An 18,241-nucleotide genomic window follows, 5' to 3' on the forward strand; every position below is an offset into this window, starting at 1 on the left:
TTATTTTCATAAATATATAGTTGCCAAATATATAACGCCAAAATAATAAAATAAATATAGAATATATGTAAAAATGTGCTAAATTAATCAAAAAATCCAAGAAATAGCATAAAACGGGTATAAAGTGTTTTTTACTACTTTGGTACGTTTTGGTCTTTGTTTTAAATTTTTTTAATTTTGTTTTTCATTGAATATGAACAGTTCTAAACAAATTAAAGAGCGAACATATTTTTGACATCAATTTAGCTAAATTTCCAGCTAATATTCAGTTTTGTAAAAGAAAATTCTATAAAAGCTTATACTGTCCGCCATTTTGGAACCACCATATTGAAAAAAATAAAAGTTGGAAGATTTTTCGTATTTTTCATACTAATATGCTTCAGTGTCCCAAATTTCATGACTTTTCGTCAAGAAATGGCCGTGTAAATGATTTTTGACGCCATAAAGCACCACTGTGCGACGAGGAGAATGATACATAATCAAATCCCTCTTAGACCAACAGATTTTCAAATCTTTAACGAGTTCATAGCATTCACTGATTGTGTCAACTTCATTTTTACTTCAAACTTGGTAAAAATAATAATTTACTAAATAAACTAAACTATTAAAAAAAATTCGTAAAAATACGAATTTTTTGCCATATTTCAACAAATTTCAAAACGCATGTGCGACCCGAAGTCCTTACCCAATTTGAACAATTTTTTTGTCTACTAAATATTTAGCTAATATAAAGGTTGTCCAAAGCTATTTTATTAAAAAAAAAAAGATGTTAGGGTGTTTAATTATTTTTTTGTAAAAATACCATTTTTTTAAATATTTTATCAAGCTTTAGAGCCAAAGCGCGGATTGAAGATATTAACCAATTTTGATTATTTTTTAATCCCTTCTTAGTCTTCACCATTCACAATTTTTTCGCGCTATTACAATTTGAAATTCGAAAAAAAAAACCCAAAAATGACCCACCTTATTAAATACCCTTTTCCTGTATATTAGTACTTTTCCTTATTTACTCTCACAGAGAAAAAAGGCACTTTAAAATAAGATGATGGCCACTTTAAATCCCATCTTCTTAGAACAATAAGATAAGGGAATCTGTTTAAATCTGTTTAATTTAAAGTGAATTTCAGTTCATTCTAATAGAAATTTTCTTAAAAAAAAAACAACTCGACTAAAAATGAAAAGATCTCTAGTAAATTTTATGTGCATATTTATTGTTATTACATATTTTACTACAAAAATTGAATCATTTAAAATTAATGTGAAAATCTTTTAAGAGCTGGAATGGTTGGTAGTTATGTATTTTTACTTGCTCAATAGGGCAAGTATTGGTTTCGTGTAAAAAAAAAATTCGAGGTTTTAATTAAAACTAACATTACGATGATGGAGAAGTCCGAAAAAGTGGTTTTCGTCATGACGTCCGTCGGTCTGTGCGTCGATGCGTCGTCACAAAAAGCTGTACATGAAGCTGCAGCCTAAACGGGTTAAGGGATTTTCTTGAAATTTGGTACAGATGATTTTTTTGTAATTTCCAAGGTTGGTTTTTTTTTGTTTTTTAATATCTCGCTTTAAACGTATACCTCCCATACAAAGTTTTGGAGTTATTGCAACTTTCTCGAAAACGGCTCTAACGATTTTGATTAAATTTAACATACGTAATGCTGTTTGCAGTTCTAACATAACTGCGTTTTTAGTTTTTCTCAAAAAATGCGGATAGTGAAAATATGACATTAACTCTTTTTTAAATCGCGGATGTCGGCTCTTCCCGTACATCTTAATGGAGTTATTGCAATTTTCTCGTAAATGACTCTAACGATTTCGATTAAATTTTACACAGGTAATGTTATACGTAAATCTAACGTAACTGCATTTTTAGTTTTTCTCAAAAAATACGGATAATAGAAATATGACTTTACATTTTTTTAATCTTTGATGTCGGCTCTTCCCGTACACCGTTAATGAGTTATTACAATTTTCTAGACTAAATTTGACATACATAATGCTTTAAGTGATTTTAATATATGTAGCTAATTGCGTTTTTTGTTTTTGTCAAAAAAACACGAGTAACAAAAATATGGCGTAAGAAAAACTAAAAAAAAATAATTTCGTATTTTTGCATTTCTTATGAAATTCCTTAAAAAAATCAAATTTTAACTAATTCAAAATAATTTTTTTTTAAATCTTTGACATAAAAGCTACTTTTATCATAAGAGCAAGTACGTGCGGCCCCAGTCGTGCATTTTATTTTTTTCGTCAGATGCATTGTTTTGAGAGTAACAGCGTCAATAATGTCGAAAGTTTTTGACAGTAAACAATGAACGGTCCTGGCGGTAAAAAAAAATTGTTGTTTATTCTTAGGCTTCGTTTGGCTTGATTTTTTGTTATCATTTTATTTGTTATAAATATATGTATATATTTTTCATATAAAATTTACTGTCAACTGTTCTTATCAAAACATTTATTATTTAAGAAATTTATAAAATTTTATAAAACAAAAAATTCAAAGATCAGAAACAAATATTTTTTAAAGTGTTTAGAGTTTTAGTTTTTAAATTTATGGTCAGCTGTAACAGTTGTTAAAAAGTTTCAGTTTAGAGACGGAAGATCTTCATAAATATAAAATTTTAAAGTAAATATCATTTCAACTTTTTTGTTGTCAACAGTCTAATTTTGTATAGAGAAAAATTAATTAAAAGTAACAAATGGGATCCCTAATGAGCCTTTTTATTTTTCAAAAAGATAGAAAGATAAACTTCTTACACTCATACAAATTTATTTTTAACAATAAACGTTTTCGTTAATAAAAATTCCCATCTTCACATTTAATTCACCCTTCAGGAATCAGGAGTCTCAAAAAATATCAATTTCCAGGTAAAATTTATCTAAAAACTTGTTATACTGAAATTTTAAAAGTTTTGTGTTAATAGAATCCTACCTTAAAAAAATGTTCTTATTAAAATAACTGAAATTTTTTTTTAAATGAAAGCACTCAAGAAATTAAAAGGACGAAAGTCTTTTTGACAAAAACATTTAATACATATTCTTTTTGTTTTAAGCATGCCTTTTTTATCCTTTCGGAAATTCTATTAAAAAACGCAGTGTATCATTTTTAAGAACTAAATCATTTTGATTGAATTTGTAATTTAGTGTTCATCATAAACGAAGTTTTCAAAAAATGTATTTCTGCATTAAAAAAAAAACTATTTTTTTTTCTAAAAAATCAATGTTTTGAAAACGAGATATTGAATTTTTTGAGTTGTTTATTTACTTCAATGTGACATTCTTGTTTGGTTTGTATTATGCGTTTTTCAAAAAAAATTATTCAAAGTTTTTCTAGTTGAATGACTCGTTTTTCTATAGGGTGACCCGTAAGTAGAAAAGGAACATATAGGGTTTGGTTCTTGAGTATATTCTATAAAAAATTGTCCTAACCAAAAAGGACGCTTTGAATATTTGTTAAAAGGTCACATTTTTCTTAAAAATTAGAACCTTAACGAAATACAAAGAAATTATAGTGAAAAGAAGTAAAGCAAGCGTTTTTTTAATCATCGCTAAGTGATATGAAATTTTGCAGATAAATCCTTAATTTTTTTTTTTGAATATACCCACCAAATAAACACCCCCTACATTTTCCTTATCTACTTACGGGTCACCCTGTATTTTCTTCCTTTAAAATACTATGCTGAATACGACAAAAATCTTTTGTAAAATCGGTGTCGACTTGCAAATTCTTTAATAGACATACTATTAGAACAATATTTTGCTAAAATTGATAAGCTAAATGCTGTCAATCTGCAACTCAAATAAACTCAAGCTCAAGGAGCATTTAGTAGAAAAAAAATCGATTTAAGCTGATTATAAATGAATCACATACAACCATCAAGAAATATGTATACCTATGCTAAGGTACCTAGAAAGTAAAAGTTAAGAGCGAATTTATTCCTTAAAAAAAAAAACTCAAAAATTAAAAAAAAAAAACGGTTTTTTTTCTTGTAAGATACCTACTTTTAAAAATATTTCTAGACCATTTGTAAATGAAAATACTTTTGGTCGCTTTCTATCCGATAAATCTTTGAAATATTGTTGTAACAAAAAATACATAAACTAGAAAATTTTCTATTTCATGCTTCATCTTTAACTTTTTATACCCTAGCTTCTTGGTTAAGTTTTCCAAACTCTAAAATTTTACTTTACCTTACTTTGCCTTCATAGTTCTACCAAAAAAACCATCAACTTCATTCAGATATCATCTTTCCAGTAAATTCACCTTCCTTCTTCCGCTCAATGATTAAGATATCTTTCAAAAAAGGTCTACAAAAAAAAAAGGTCTAATGTTATATATTTAAATTTTTCACCACATTGGATAGGAAAAAAAAAAAAATCGGAAGCCATGATATTTTTTACTTGATATTTAAATTACGCACTTGATAAGTACCTACAGGACCCATCGAAACCTTTCCTGTTCTATCAAAGTGATTCTTTTAATATACTCCTCCATCGATCCTTTTTTTTGTTGTTGTTAAAAAAGAAGTAATAAACCTTTTTTTAAAGATTGAAATTTTCTAGGAAAACTGAAGAAAAGTTTCTGTTTAAAAAATTTAAATTGACCAGAATCCTTTTCATGCAAGACTGTCTAATAGTTTGAAATAAAATTACCCATCTGAAAGATATCTAATAAGGAACAAAGAAGAATAAAAAAACAGAATGAGACAAAAAAACACCAACAAAGTAATGAATTTGCTCAGTTGGAAAATTTATTTGAATTTTATTCTCACTTTGTTATAGGAATGGTGACGGTGGTGAAGATGATTATGGTGGCCAAGAAGGTTATAAAACATCATTTCACCCTACAGCAGGGAATATAAGCAAGGACAGAGAGGGAAGATACAGAAGCGGCCACAAAAATAGAAACATTACTTTTTAAGCTCTGACTAATGGCTCACATTAAATAGAACCGAAAATTATTAAAAGAGGAAGAGAGATATGGAAATGCTCGTAACCAAAATTAATAACGAAATTTAATTTTAATGTTGATTCTGTGATGGGGATGAGGGTTTTTTTTTTTTGATGATGGGGTGATGCGGTCGTTTAGTACACCCTTCATCGTTTTGTGGCCACACTATTTGCTCATATATTGTTTGTATTTTATATAGAAAAATGTTTGCTATAAAAATATACATAATATTGGCGAGTTAATTGAAATTTGAGAGAAAATTCTGTGGTAGTGGTTAGATTTTTATCAGCGTATGTTCCGTAAATAGACATTTTTTGGTCTGATTGAAGTGAAGGATTATTTACAAAAGGCTTATCCACAATTTGTATCAAAGCTCGAAGTCATATTTTTTTATTGTTGATTAATTATAGAGTTTGGCCTGGGTTTGTTTTTTTTTTAATGGTTACTACCCAAATGGTAGACGTAAATACTGCGATGAATGCGAGTGGTATCATTAAATTTCTGGTCATTTTCATTAACCAAAGTAACCGCATTAAAACCAATGTGCCCTTTAAATAGATTTTCATCTGCTGTATGAGGCAATTATTGGTTTCATGACAAAAAATTGAGATGGTTGTAGTAAAACCAGCATGGCCCCTCATCATAAATTAACAATTATTGTATGTAAAAAATCTATAAGCTAAAAGATAATAAATTTTAATTAAATCCATTGTTTACTTCAAACTTCGTGGTTAAGAGTTTTTGGTGCATTGAATTTGTTCTTAGAATCAAAATTATTAGTATATTCCATACGACCAAAATGAAAAAGGTTGTTTTTCTAAAAAAAAACGGCTCTTATAATAAAGTAGTAGGTTTTTATTAAATTAAATATTATTAATTTTTCATGGACCAATTTCTATAAAAAAACCATTGAAGTCAGTGATTTAAAAAAATTTTTTTTGGTAAATAAATGGTAATAATAATATACAGGGTGTCCCACAGTCACCGCCCAAAATGAAAACCATGGATTTCTGACGTCATTTTAAGTCGAAAAACTTAAGTGGTAATTTTTTCGTTTTCGTCTTGTTTTCGAGTTATGACGGTTTTTATGATTTTTGCTCTCTTTTCCTTTAACTGGCTTTATCTTTGCCAAACTACGTCAGATTCGAAAGATTTTTTTTACAACCAATCAAGAATTTATTACAGTTTAAGTTTGTCTCAAAACTTTTTTTTTCTACGCACAACCGTTTCTCCGCAATTTTGCATCAAACACAATTTTCTTCGTTTATTAAGTTCTTTTTTACACTTTCATATCATTTTAGTCAAAAAAAACACATTAATAAGTATTAATTTTTTGCGCTTATTTTTAAAGCTCAGTTTATTAACATAAACAAAATAAGTTTTTATTCATAAAAAAGACTACTGAAAGTAATTAAAAAAAATTAACAAACTGAGTGAATTAAAAAAAAATAATTTTTAAATACAAAATTAATTAAAATGAATTAAAAACTTTTTTCTGAGCTACTGTGGTTAAGAAAAGAACAAATAGATAAATCTCAGAAAAAGTTTTAATTCATTTTAATTAATATTGTATTTAAAAATTACTTTTTTTTTAATTCACTCAGTTTGTTTATTTTTTTTAATTACTTAAAAATAAACTGGGCTTTAATAAAAAGCACAAAAAATCAATGCTGAATAATCAATGAAGATAAGAGATTAGGACTGCCTAATACAATACAGATATAAAATAAAAACAAATCAAGTATGCAATTTAATTTCTTTTATTAAGTCGCATTTTTACAAAAAATAAAATATTTTCAAAATCGTTAGAGACATATTTTAAAAATCATAATTTTTAGAAAATATAAAAAATTAAAAAAAAAATTGTTTGCCGTTTTGTAGCAATTTCAAAGATATTCAATGTTCCGTTTTGGAAAATTATTATTTTTAAAAATCCAAAATCTATTTTTTTTTCAATTTTTTTTTATATTGAAATGATATGAATGCTTTTCCATTAAAAATAAAATGCACGACTGGGTCGCATGAATTTGCTCTAAGAGTACAAGTTGCTTAAATTTTTATGACTTTTTATATAAAAATTTGGGAAATGTAGGTAGGTACTATTCAGGTACAAAAAAAAACATAAAATTCGTTTAAAAAAAAAAAAAATAAAACAAAATCTGAAATCAAATTGCCCTCCAAAACAAGTATGCAGTTTTGATTGATATATTAAGGTGCATTTTTAGAAAACAAATTTCAAAATCGTTGGAGCCGTTTTTTAAAAAACTAATTTCTTATAAATAATTTTTTGGAAAAAATTTTTAAAATAAAATTGGTATGCCATTTTGTAGAAATCACTAATCAACATCTTAAAAACAAAATTTCAAAAAAATTCAATGTCCCGTTTTCGAAAATTTGATTTAAAAAAAAAAAATTTTAATTTTTTTTTTTTTAAATCGAAAAATTATTTTTTTGGAAATTTGTTTTTGGTTTATATTTAAATTATATAAATGCTTCTTCATAAAAAGTTTCGTTGAAATCGAATAAGCAGTTTCGGAGATAATCGGGTTTAAAAAAAACGGTTGTATGGCAGGTACCGTTAAGGTCAAAAAAATTTTTTTATTAAAAGATAGACCTTAGCTTAAAACTAACATTTGAATTTTTTAAACAAAATCGTTTAGCCGTTCTCGAGATATCTCAATTTTACTAAAATTGGTATATGATAAGTACCGTTATTTTTGGTCCAAAAAAATTTATTCCAAAAACACCGCTGGAGAGTCCTCAAATAACGCTAAATACCAAGTTTTACATTAATCTGTCCATCCGTTTAGGGACCCAATTTTTTTGCATTCTCATAACGTCATTTCTGATTGTTATCTCAACGTTTTAGTTACGTCAACTGCGTTCTTTGATTATTACTTTACCTCATTCCACCAAAACTCACTATACCAAAGCGTTACAATTCTAGAAAATTTGTTTATTTGAATCCTTAATTAAAAGCTACTATTATTCATGGTTTCCATGTCATTTTTAAAACCTTTGACATAACGACATGTTCAATACAATTCATTCAGCGTATTTCGTCGTTTTGAGCATCTTTGTTGTTCAGATGTTCAATAAACTTTATGAGTTCGCTCTTAAACCACTTCATTTAAATTTCATAAGTTCATAAAAGAACCCATTTTGTAAAATGACCTACTTTATCCTATACATTTCTTCTACGTCATCTTTATTAAATCTTTCCACCCAATTCATGCAATCAATCATCCATAAATAGGTATAGCTTCTTTTAAGCTAATTCAATTAACAAAACAAAGTATATTCCCAAGGAAACTAAACACATTATTTTCACTTCAATAATTTAATCTTCCTGCTCTAGTTTTTTTTTTCTTCAGCAAAGAAAAGAAAATTAAAAACAAAGTTCAAACAAATTTTCCAAAACTTTAAAATCTTAAAACTCGTCTTCAAAAGGACCTAAACGCAAGTAAATTATTAGCCTTCAAAGTGAAAGTTTTGTGTTTCATGTTCAACTTCTTTCCACAGTCAAAAAAATAAAACCCATAACCATAGAAATAAGAACTTGGCTTTATAGGTAAGTAATCCCTGTGAATGTGTGTCTTCTTTGAAGGAAGAAAACAGAAAACCTTCAAAAAGAACAAGCTGTAAAAAATACACAAATAATACGAAAGTTTGTTAAAAATAAAAACATTCGGTTTGTTAAAAACAAATACAAAAACATTATGTTTCTGAGAAACACAAAAGCTTCATTAAAAATTTAATGCAAACTTTTGAAAGTATCCCACATAAAAAAAAAAACATTCGTAGGTGGATAAACAGTTTTTTTTTGTACTGAACAAGTTTTATTTCCTTTTTTTTTTTAGGATAATTTCATTTGAATTGTTTTGCATTTTTCAAAATAAACTGAAATACCTAACTGACAAAAGGTTTTATGATTTATTACTCGTATATTAAACTGCTAACTGCTTATATTCGAGGATAAAGTACTTACTCAGACGAGTCTTTTATGTTCATCGAAGTGATTAATGTGGTTGGGAAGAGATACGATAGAGAAAATTGATGATACTTTTACAACTCTACCAGAATTTACAATTTACATACGCTCTTTCCAGAGGGTAAAAGTTTGTCTTCTGATGTGCAATGCAATATGTTTATGAAAGGGTAACATTTTTTTTTTGTGAATTTAGGTTGGTTTCGTTTCGTTTGGTATACCAAAAAAAAAAGGAATCTTCATAATGAGTCTTGTATGCTGTTAGCATTGCGGGTCATAGGTTCATTGCTTCCAAAAATGATTAAAATGAGTGGTATCGATTGAAGATAATTGGGGTTGTCTAGACTAGAAAGTCATTTTTTGAAGCAAATGGAGGGAAAGTCATTATTTGAAATAACATAGGGAAACCATTATTTAGGGTTTAAAAGCTTCGGGGAAAGCACATTCTCAGACGGTTTTACAGTTTATTTGTATGACTCAATAACAATAAAATTAAAAAAAGCATTTATAATTTGAAATAACAGTTATAGAAAAATTTAGATGTGTAAAAATTTCACATAAAATGTTGGTGTTCTTTTAAGTAAAAGAAGAATTATTTTTTTTTTTTTTTTGAAAAAATACTTAAAAAGTAATTTATTATTACATAATTTTATAATAAATATAAAATAATAAAGATCTTAAAATTATAAAAAGTAACAATTGCTTAAAAAACCAAAGTTTTTTTTGACGTGATAACGTCTTATAAATCGATGAACCATGGCAGCCACCACAAAAAAGTGACACCATTTTCTAACGTTCCACTCTCGCGGCAAAAATTTCAATTAAAAATCAAAAATAAACTATTAGAGATACAAAAATCTTCTATAGCTTATTCAGAGGCGGATTTACAAATTGTCATGGTATAGGCTTTTAATTTTTTGCCGCCCTTGCCCCTTCATTTTTGTTATTTATATCTCGCTTAGAAAGCGTACCTTTCATACAAATTTTTCACGTTATAGCAAATTACTCTACTCGAAAACGGCTCTAACGATTTTGATTTAACTTTGAAGACGTAATACTCAAAGCAATCTCAAAAAAGTCAAATAACAAAAATAAAATTTTCATTTTATAAAACTTTACCCTAAATGTCGGCTCTTCCCCAACATCAAAATTTTTTTTAAATTTATGGGCCAAAATACTATTTAGTGCCTTAAAAAATGTCCCTTTTTTTTAATTTCATTTTTCTATAACTACAAATTAGTAGAAAAACTATATTTATATTGAGTTATAAAATTATCATTATTTACTACAAGTTTAAAACCCAAATTTGGATCGAATTGTTTACAAATCACGGTAACATTGTGGTTTATCTTGGTAAAGCAGTGGTTTTTTAACTTTTTTCTGGGATTTAACTTCATAGGAGACTTACGTTGTTCCTATAGTTTAAAATAGAAATATCAGAGAGCTTAATTATATGATTTTACAGGTAAAACTGAAATTTTCAGTAAAGTAACGCAGTTGTTTGGTTTTGATCACTTTGTGTTTAAACTGTGTGCCACTGTCATAAATATAGAAAAATCATTCCAAACATATCGGTGCAAATGTTATTTTTTAATAGATTAAAGTATAACTAAACTATTCTGTGTCAACTAAAATATATGAAAATATATTGATAAAAATGTCCATATATTTTTTCAAAACTCACTGTCCAAAGGGACAACTTTTTAGGCACTAAATAGTATTTTGGCCCTTATATAGAGCCAGCTCTTAAAATCTACAAGTAAACTAACATACACGGTTAAAAACTCTGGATTATTTTTTAATACTTTTCGGGTAACATATGGGTCTACACCAAAAATGTATTGAAATTTATTACATGACAAATAATACAATTTTTTAGATAATACAAAATCAATTAAAACTTAATATAGTTGTATTAAAAAATAATTCAGTTCATATTAGAATTTAATACTGAATGCATTAAATTTCAAGTATTGCATATTTAAATTTAATGTTTTTATATTATTATCGAATAAGAATTTTATTAAAAGGTAATACAAGATATTTCAATTCAATACCAAATATATTTAAAGTTAATACGATATATTCTTTTTCCAAAATTCATTACTGAAAATAAATATATTAATCATAAATAAATATAATAATGGTGATATTTATTGTCTCTATTTTATCTGTCTTATCTTTTTTTTATCACAAACTGTGGCAAGTAAAATCTTATTGCCGATCAAAATTCATCTGCAATGTATGCATTTTGCTTCGAAAAAATACAAAGCGTCTTCAAATTAGTACAAATTTACAATTTTTAATTTAATTTTTTTTTTAAAAAGGTACCTCAAACATCGAATTTTTTCTATTTTAAAATGGCTGAGGCTGTCGTTTGATTAAAATTTAATATTCTTGTATTACAATTTAATACTTTTTATTTTAGTTTTTAATAAATTCCTATTATATTTTAATACAATGTAATAAAATTATATTAAAATGTAATACAATTACCTATATTAAAATGTAATACAAAAATATTAAAATCTAATACAGCGGTGTTAAATTTCATACAAGATTAGAATTTAACCCACGGAGGTCATTTTCTAATAATTTTTGTATTACAAGTAGTAAACTTAATACTTAAATATTGAAATTGAATACAAAAAAGATTAATAATGATTTTAATATTTTCAAAGTATTAAAATATAACATTTTTTGTATTGAAAATTGATTAAATACAAGAGCTGTATTAAAAAATAGATTTTTTTTTTTTTTATTTTATTTCAATGAATTTGAGTTCCGCATTAAAATGATGGTTTGCACGAAAATCAGGAGTCACTTTGGTTAAACCACAGCTGTGCACAGGTTTGTTCTTAACGTCATGAAAATCCTGGGTAAAATCACAATGTCGCGTCATTAAAATCACTGGTTTCCCCGTTAAAAGGATCATTCCGAAAACATCCCGAATTACTTTGGAAAAATTACATAATCTCTACACTTTAAGAATGGGTCGCTGCTGTACGATTGTGTTTTTTTTTTTGCTAAAATCATCTTCTAATCACGTATTGCTTTGGCAAAATCTTCGGTAGCCGGGAAAAAATGAATCATGTAACGTGTCGTTTAAAGCACGGGTTGGCCACTAAAACCAAGGGTAGGATTAGTTCGGTTAAATTAATAATTTGGTTGCCCCTTTAAAATCACGAGATTCCTCTTTAAAAGTCACGGTTTCCACCCGAATCTTTGCTGTATTTTCGCCAGTAAAACACGGATAGCTTTGGTAAATCGCTGGTTCTTTTTGTACAACCATGGGTTTCCCAGTTCGTAGCCTCCAACCAGTAGTTGGACTGGCATGTATGGGTTGTTGTGGGAAAAGAGGAATACATTCACCCCTATTACGTAAGTCGTTTGTACTAAAACGACACAAAAAACGACTCGCTCTGGACACCAAAATTGAGGCTTAAGTAAAACAATTATCGTGTCGTCGAAAAGGGGGGTGAAGAGCGAAGGGGGCTGCCAAATAAATTTCTAATTTAAGACAAATTTAAGCTCCCAAGTCATTTTAGTATACAAACGACTTACGTATTAAGGGGGATTTCCTCATACAAAATATGTGCAAAAGGCGCAGGTGCCCATTACTAGTTGAGGGGCGGCGAACTTGCTGTTTTAGTCTAGAATATGGAATGTGCAATGACTAACGGGAGAAAAAAGTCATTGGAAATTTTTTTTATAGAATTCTATCTTTAAGATATCAGAAAGTCGTCATGGAAAAATCTTTTTGACTTCTATGAGGTGAACAGATCGCACAGTGCGGCGATTGTATGGAGAGTGTGGACAAAAATCAGTTTTATAAAAAGGAATTGATTTGGCAAAGAAAAATTGTTGTAGATGTAATAAAGAGAAATTTAAAAAAAATAGACGAAATTTTCACGCCCCCTGCCACGCCCACTTTTGTGAATGATTATTTATATCTAGAAAACGGCGTGCACCATTTGATTCAAATTTAGGATGAGTGTGAAAATTAAAAAAACCGGTTTAGACCCTTTCCACCCCCTGTCACGCCTACTTTTGTATATGATTGTTTATACCTTAAAAACGGTTTGCACCATTTGCACCGAATTTAGGAAATTTGATTATCTAGATGAGTTAAAAAAATATAAAATAGTTTTGACCCTCTCCGCCCTCTGCCACGCCCACTTTAGTGGCTAAAGGCTAAACGCTTGCAAATTTTCCTTTTTTTCATCTTTGACGACGCTTTTAAATGTAGTGTTTGTGTCTTCCACGACTAGTTCCCCTTCATCAAGAGGTTAAAATGCTATCAGGAAGAGTAAGTCTATGTTTAGGATTAGCTTCATGATGATTCTCGAAGAAAGCATGAACATTGTTCCCATCGTCGAGGTTTGAGTCAAAAAACTTAATTTGTATTTTAGATCATTTTTAAATTGTATGGAACATTTGTTTATCTTCAATTCATACAGAATAATTATTAACATATTCAATTCGTGATTTTTAGATAAAAAAAATCCATTTTTATAAATTTTTAATTTTTTTAAAGATTTGACCTTGTCCTAGAAATGTTGAAAATTTTTAAGGATAGCAAAAATTAGCATGAAAACTTTACATTTCCACAAAGTAAAATATTAATACAGTGTAACGACACTAAAAATGTTGCTATACTTTGCCAAAATGGAAAAAAGCGTTAAAAAGCTGTTTTTTATGCATTTCTTCCTCCTCGGATCAAGATTTATGTCGAAATTTATCAATTTTTTTCGTAAAACACTTTATGTGGCAGTTGCTAGTACTTAACTAATTCAAAATAATTTCAATGTCTTCATCTTCTCCCCTGTTTTTGCCAAAACAAATCCACCTTTCAAAAAGTCGTTAATTTTTTCTGGTCCGACTTTGGCCTACAAAAAGTAAAATATTTTGAAGGTTAGCAAAAGTTAGCAATGAAACTAAAAGTGTTCTCAAAGAACAATAACAACACAAGATAATGCCATAAATCATTGTGCTACAATTTGCTACTACAACTTTGTAGGCTTAATTTAGATGAAATTTTATGCCTTAAAAAGGAACTTTTTTCGATAATTCAGTAAAATTCAAATTTATTTAAAAAATCAAATATAACTACTCATACAAGTTCTCAATGTATCCATGATTATTATTCACAAATAAAAAAAAAATAAAACTTTGGTACTTTTCTTACACGAACCAAATGAAAATGCACAAAAATAAAATCTCGAGCTATCAAAATGACTAAAATTTTTTTCAGTGCTTTTGAAAGTCCCGCTAATCCCCCAAAATGAGCAAAACAAAATTAAAAACAGACAAAAACAGTAATTTAACATATGCTTGACCAGCTCCATAGCTTAGAAGATAAATATTGCATTTTTGTTTTTTTATTTTTGTCCACTAGTCAACGCACTGTGGATCGGTCCCCGAATTTGCCGCCCCTAAAATCAGCCGCCCTAGGCTCCAGCCTACTCAGCCTTCTGGTAAATCCGGCCCTGAGCTTATTTGAAAGATAATAACCTAAAGCTTAATCGAAATGAAGTATTTTTAAAAATTCCGTCATTTAATAGAGTAAACAGGGGTAAAACGGAAAGATGAAATTTAGGCTAAAATCTAAACGCGAATTGTAGAGAGTTGATTTTTTTGCTATAGATAGATGAAACTAATTTATGAATAACTGCATTTAAGAAAAAATTCTTAAAAATTTTTAAACTAAGCTATAACGTTTTGTTTGATCATTGTACACGTGTACAAACATGATGATTTTGGGTAGGGAAAATTTTTTTTTTGACAATTCTAAAGATGCCAAGTGAAAGATGAGGGAACAAAAGTAGGCTTTTGATACGGATTTTTGTTCATCACTCTGCGTTTCGAAACATGAATTTTTGAAAAACACCTTGTTTTTTAGGGGTATTTTTGAGTAATTTTTGATTTTTAGCTTTTTTTGGAGAGTTAAAAAAATCTCAAACTTATAGGTCATGTAGGTTTTGGCCTTATGCATACATTTGAAAAAACTTGGAATCGTTTAGTGAGTTTTGACTGAATAACGGAAGAAACAAGTTTTTAAAAAACACGTTTTTTACCGTTTTTCATCGTTTTTTATTTTTATCTTTTTTTCTTTAATAGATACAGGAATAAAGTATATGTAGTAATGATAGACCATGACTACGACTATATGTGTGCGAAGTTTCAATCATTTTAACAATTTTGAGATAACGGTAAAATAAAATTTTAGAATTCAACAGGTTATAACTTTTGACCAAGAGCAGATAGAAATTTTATTAAACTTTTATGAGCATCCTGATACAATTACCTTTCATTTGGTATATCACACATAACGGCAAACTAACTACAAGCTACACAATGTTGAATCAAGAAACTTGCGAAAAGCCTCAAAACACCAGTGGAGATCTGTTGCCCCCCGAACAGCCACCAGTGTGGGAAGTACCGTAATCTCAGTCTGGAAATTCGACATGGTTGACTTTAAAAAATTCTAACTTCTCTTGTATGCATCTTTGAAATGAGATTGATACGTCATATGAAAGGTGAAATAATAAGCTTTCACATGATATATATATTTTTTGCTTTTTTTTTAGTGAAATTTGATCGAGTTCAAAAAATTCTAGCTCTTTTTGTAGATGTCTCATAGACCTGATCGATATATATATATTTTGAGGTAAGACAATAAGCTTTCAGATGGTTTTTGTAGGTTGTTAGGGAAAAAATGGAATTAATGACGTGAGAAGATAAAAATTCATGCTTTCTTTGCTTTTGTTGACGAAAATGATTGTTTTCAATAAATTATTTTTATACTTTTTCCGCATTGTAAAAATTTAAAAATGGTTTTATTCTTAAGAAGAAATACTTGGCTTTTAAATTGTATAATTTTTTTGGTAAGCTTTTAAAATACAAAAAATTAATTAATGAGAAAATAAAAGAGATATTTTTTTTTTAGCTTTTTCTTGTAAATTATGATTGTTTGAAAAAAGTAAACGCTTCAATTGACTCATTTTAAACGTTATCACGTAAAATAATCGTCCGTAAACCGGCTTTACAGACAACCTCTTTTTTTTTCAGATTTTCGAAAAAAAATTCAAGGGGTACTCCTTTTTACCGAAAAAAAAATCATTTTGAAAAATTTCATCCCAACCCATCATAAAAAAAAGGTCTCTTTAAGATCTGTTAATACCTGAAAACCAAATGTTTCGCTGAGTTATAGGTATTTTATTTATATAAACTGGATTCATCATTACCTACATAATTTCTCGTGACATCCTTGCATCTATTTAAGGCCCCGATGCTGTCCCAATGTTTATTTTGCAATTACTTAGATCTCAATCTTGCTAAAAATCTACGCAGATAAAATAAAAAAAAAAAAAACAGGGTCTAAAAATTCAACCTTGTGTTACTTCAGTCATTATTTCTTTAAATTCTGAATATTTGTCCCCGCTTTAAAAGAGGTTTAACTCGCCTGTGTATCCAGGATAATACTGCACTTAACCTTAATTCTTCTTAAAATCTAAGACGATATCACAAGTCTTGTGTTTCTATAGAAGATGCTAAGTTTGTTTAAGTCTGCTATTGTTAGAGAAGTTACGGTTTCTCTTGTAATTTCTGCTGTCCGTCAAAGGATTAGTACTTTCAAGACTTCATACCACCTGGTGGGGGAAACTTATGTATCTTATATTAATTTTTTCTCGAGGCTCTGTGAAAACTATTTTTTTTCTTCATTATACATATAATCATTCCATGGTTACTCAGTTCAGTTTATACCAGACAATTTATGGGAAAGCTGTTGTTTTTTTAATTTTGTTAATGAAGGAAAATTGTCCTGAATTTTTTTAAAGAATAAAAAAAATATATTTATTCATTATAGAATACTTGTTAAGTCTTAAATGTTTAAAAACCTTACCTGGAATTTTGTACCTTAAAAATAAAAAATAAAAAGCAACCAATATTTTTACATCAAGACCATAATAAAAAATATCTGTTCCCATGGTGCACAGTCAAATGTATACTGGGTATTAATCCTTCAACATGTTTTTGTTATTCCATAAATATTTCTCGTCCAGTCTAGTAGTTAACGTAGGTACAGCTGTATATTTATGTGTATGCGCCATATTTTAAAATTACCATTAATTTTCTTGTAGCTTTATTTTTCATTTTTTTTATATTTTTCTTCGACAGAACAACACCAGCTTTTTGTAGGAAAAATTCAGTCGAATAATAATTATGGTTTAACACGGAAAGTTGAATGTACGTGTTGTATCTGTTTTTATTTTATTTTGTATTTTTAAATTGAAAAACAAATTAAAAATAACAAAAATATAAAACAGAGTGGGTTGGTTTTTTTTTTCCTTTTCTTAGTTATCCTGAAAATTAAAATTATATTTTTTTTTATGTTTCAAAGAAAATAATAAACAATACATCACATCTAATTGTAAAGATGAATGTGGTATAATTTTTTTTTGATAATTATATTTTTTGCTGTTCACCATCAATGTGTGTGTAATTTGAAAACCAAGAAGTCTACGAGTTCTAAATGAATTTGAGTGTTTTCAAAATACTTAAATGACTGTACGAGTAGAATGAAGAGAATAATTACGAATACAAGGACCAAGAGACCAAAGATTTTGTATGTTTTTAGAATTAATGCAATCAAAATACAGATGTTTATATTTTAAGTACCCAAGTCAAAAGAAGTATGTAAAATTTAACCAGGAAGTTGTTTTTCTGACTTGGGTAATAAATCAAACCAAATACAACAAATGAACCAATCTTCCCTTCAAAATATTCTAATTTAATGAATTCTAAGCGAAAAAAATGTTGAGTGAAATAATTTTAATTTCCAAAATACCAACAACCTCAAATCAATAAACCTTACTTACAACAAAAATCAATTCTACACACACTAAACCATTTTGTTTCGAGCGGCAAGGACGATTTAGATAAAAAGAATTTATTGGATACGTACAACCATTTATATCCAGTTTGGTAACCACTGTAAGGAAGAATCAAATAAAAATTTAAATTAAAGTTTTAAATTATAAAAATTGGTCAATGTGTTGTGTTCAAATATTAAATTTATTTATTTGTTTGTTTGTATTTTTTTCTTCTGCATGAGCTGTATGAGAGTATGAGAAGCTATGTAGTATGTTTGTATAAATAATTTCAACAAAATAAATATAAATAAAAATGAAAAAAAAAAACTGTAAATTGCTATCAGGTTCTGTGTTATAAATGACAATGAGGGTCATTTGCATAAATAATAGTAAAGTAAGATACATATTGCAATTTCCTGGAACTCG

At 28.0% G+C, this 18,241-nt stretch overlaps 1 protein-coding gene across 3 annotated transcripts in view; it reads right to left on the minus strand.

Moving 5' to 3' along the window:
- Positions 1-18,241, minus strand: part of LOC129918321 (protein kinase C, brain isozyme) — a 246,542-nt gene that overhangs the window by 71,784 nt on the left and 156,517 nt on the right. For 2 of the 3 annotated variants that reach the window (XM_055998796.1, XM_055998795.1), the window contains exon 2: positions 17,908-17,934. The exons of the other annotated variant lie outside the window; for it this stretch is intronic. In XM_055998796.1, the coding sequence (XP_055854771.1) occupies positions 17,908-17,934 (27 nt within the window). The remainder of the gene's footprint in view (positions 1-17,907; positions 17,935-18,241) is intronic. 3 annotated transcript variants of the gene reach the window in all.

Source organism: Episyrphus balteatus, chromosome 4 (genome assembly GCF_945859705.1).
Source record: "Episyrphus balteatus chromosome 4, idEpiBalt1.1, whole genome shotgun sequence".
In the NCBI taxonomy this organism is placed as follows: Eukaryota; Metazoa; Arthropoda; class Insecta; order Diptera; family Syrphidae; genus Episyrphus; species Episyrphus balteatus.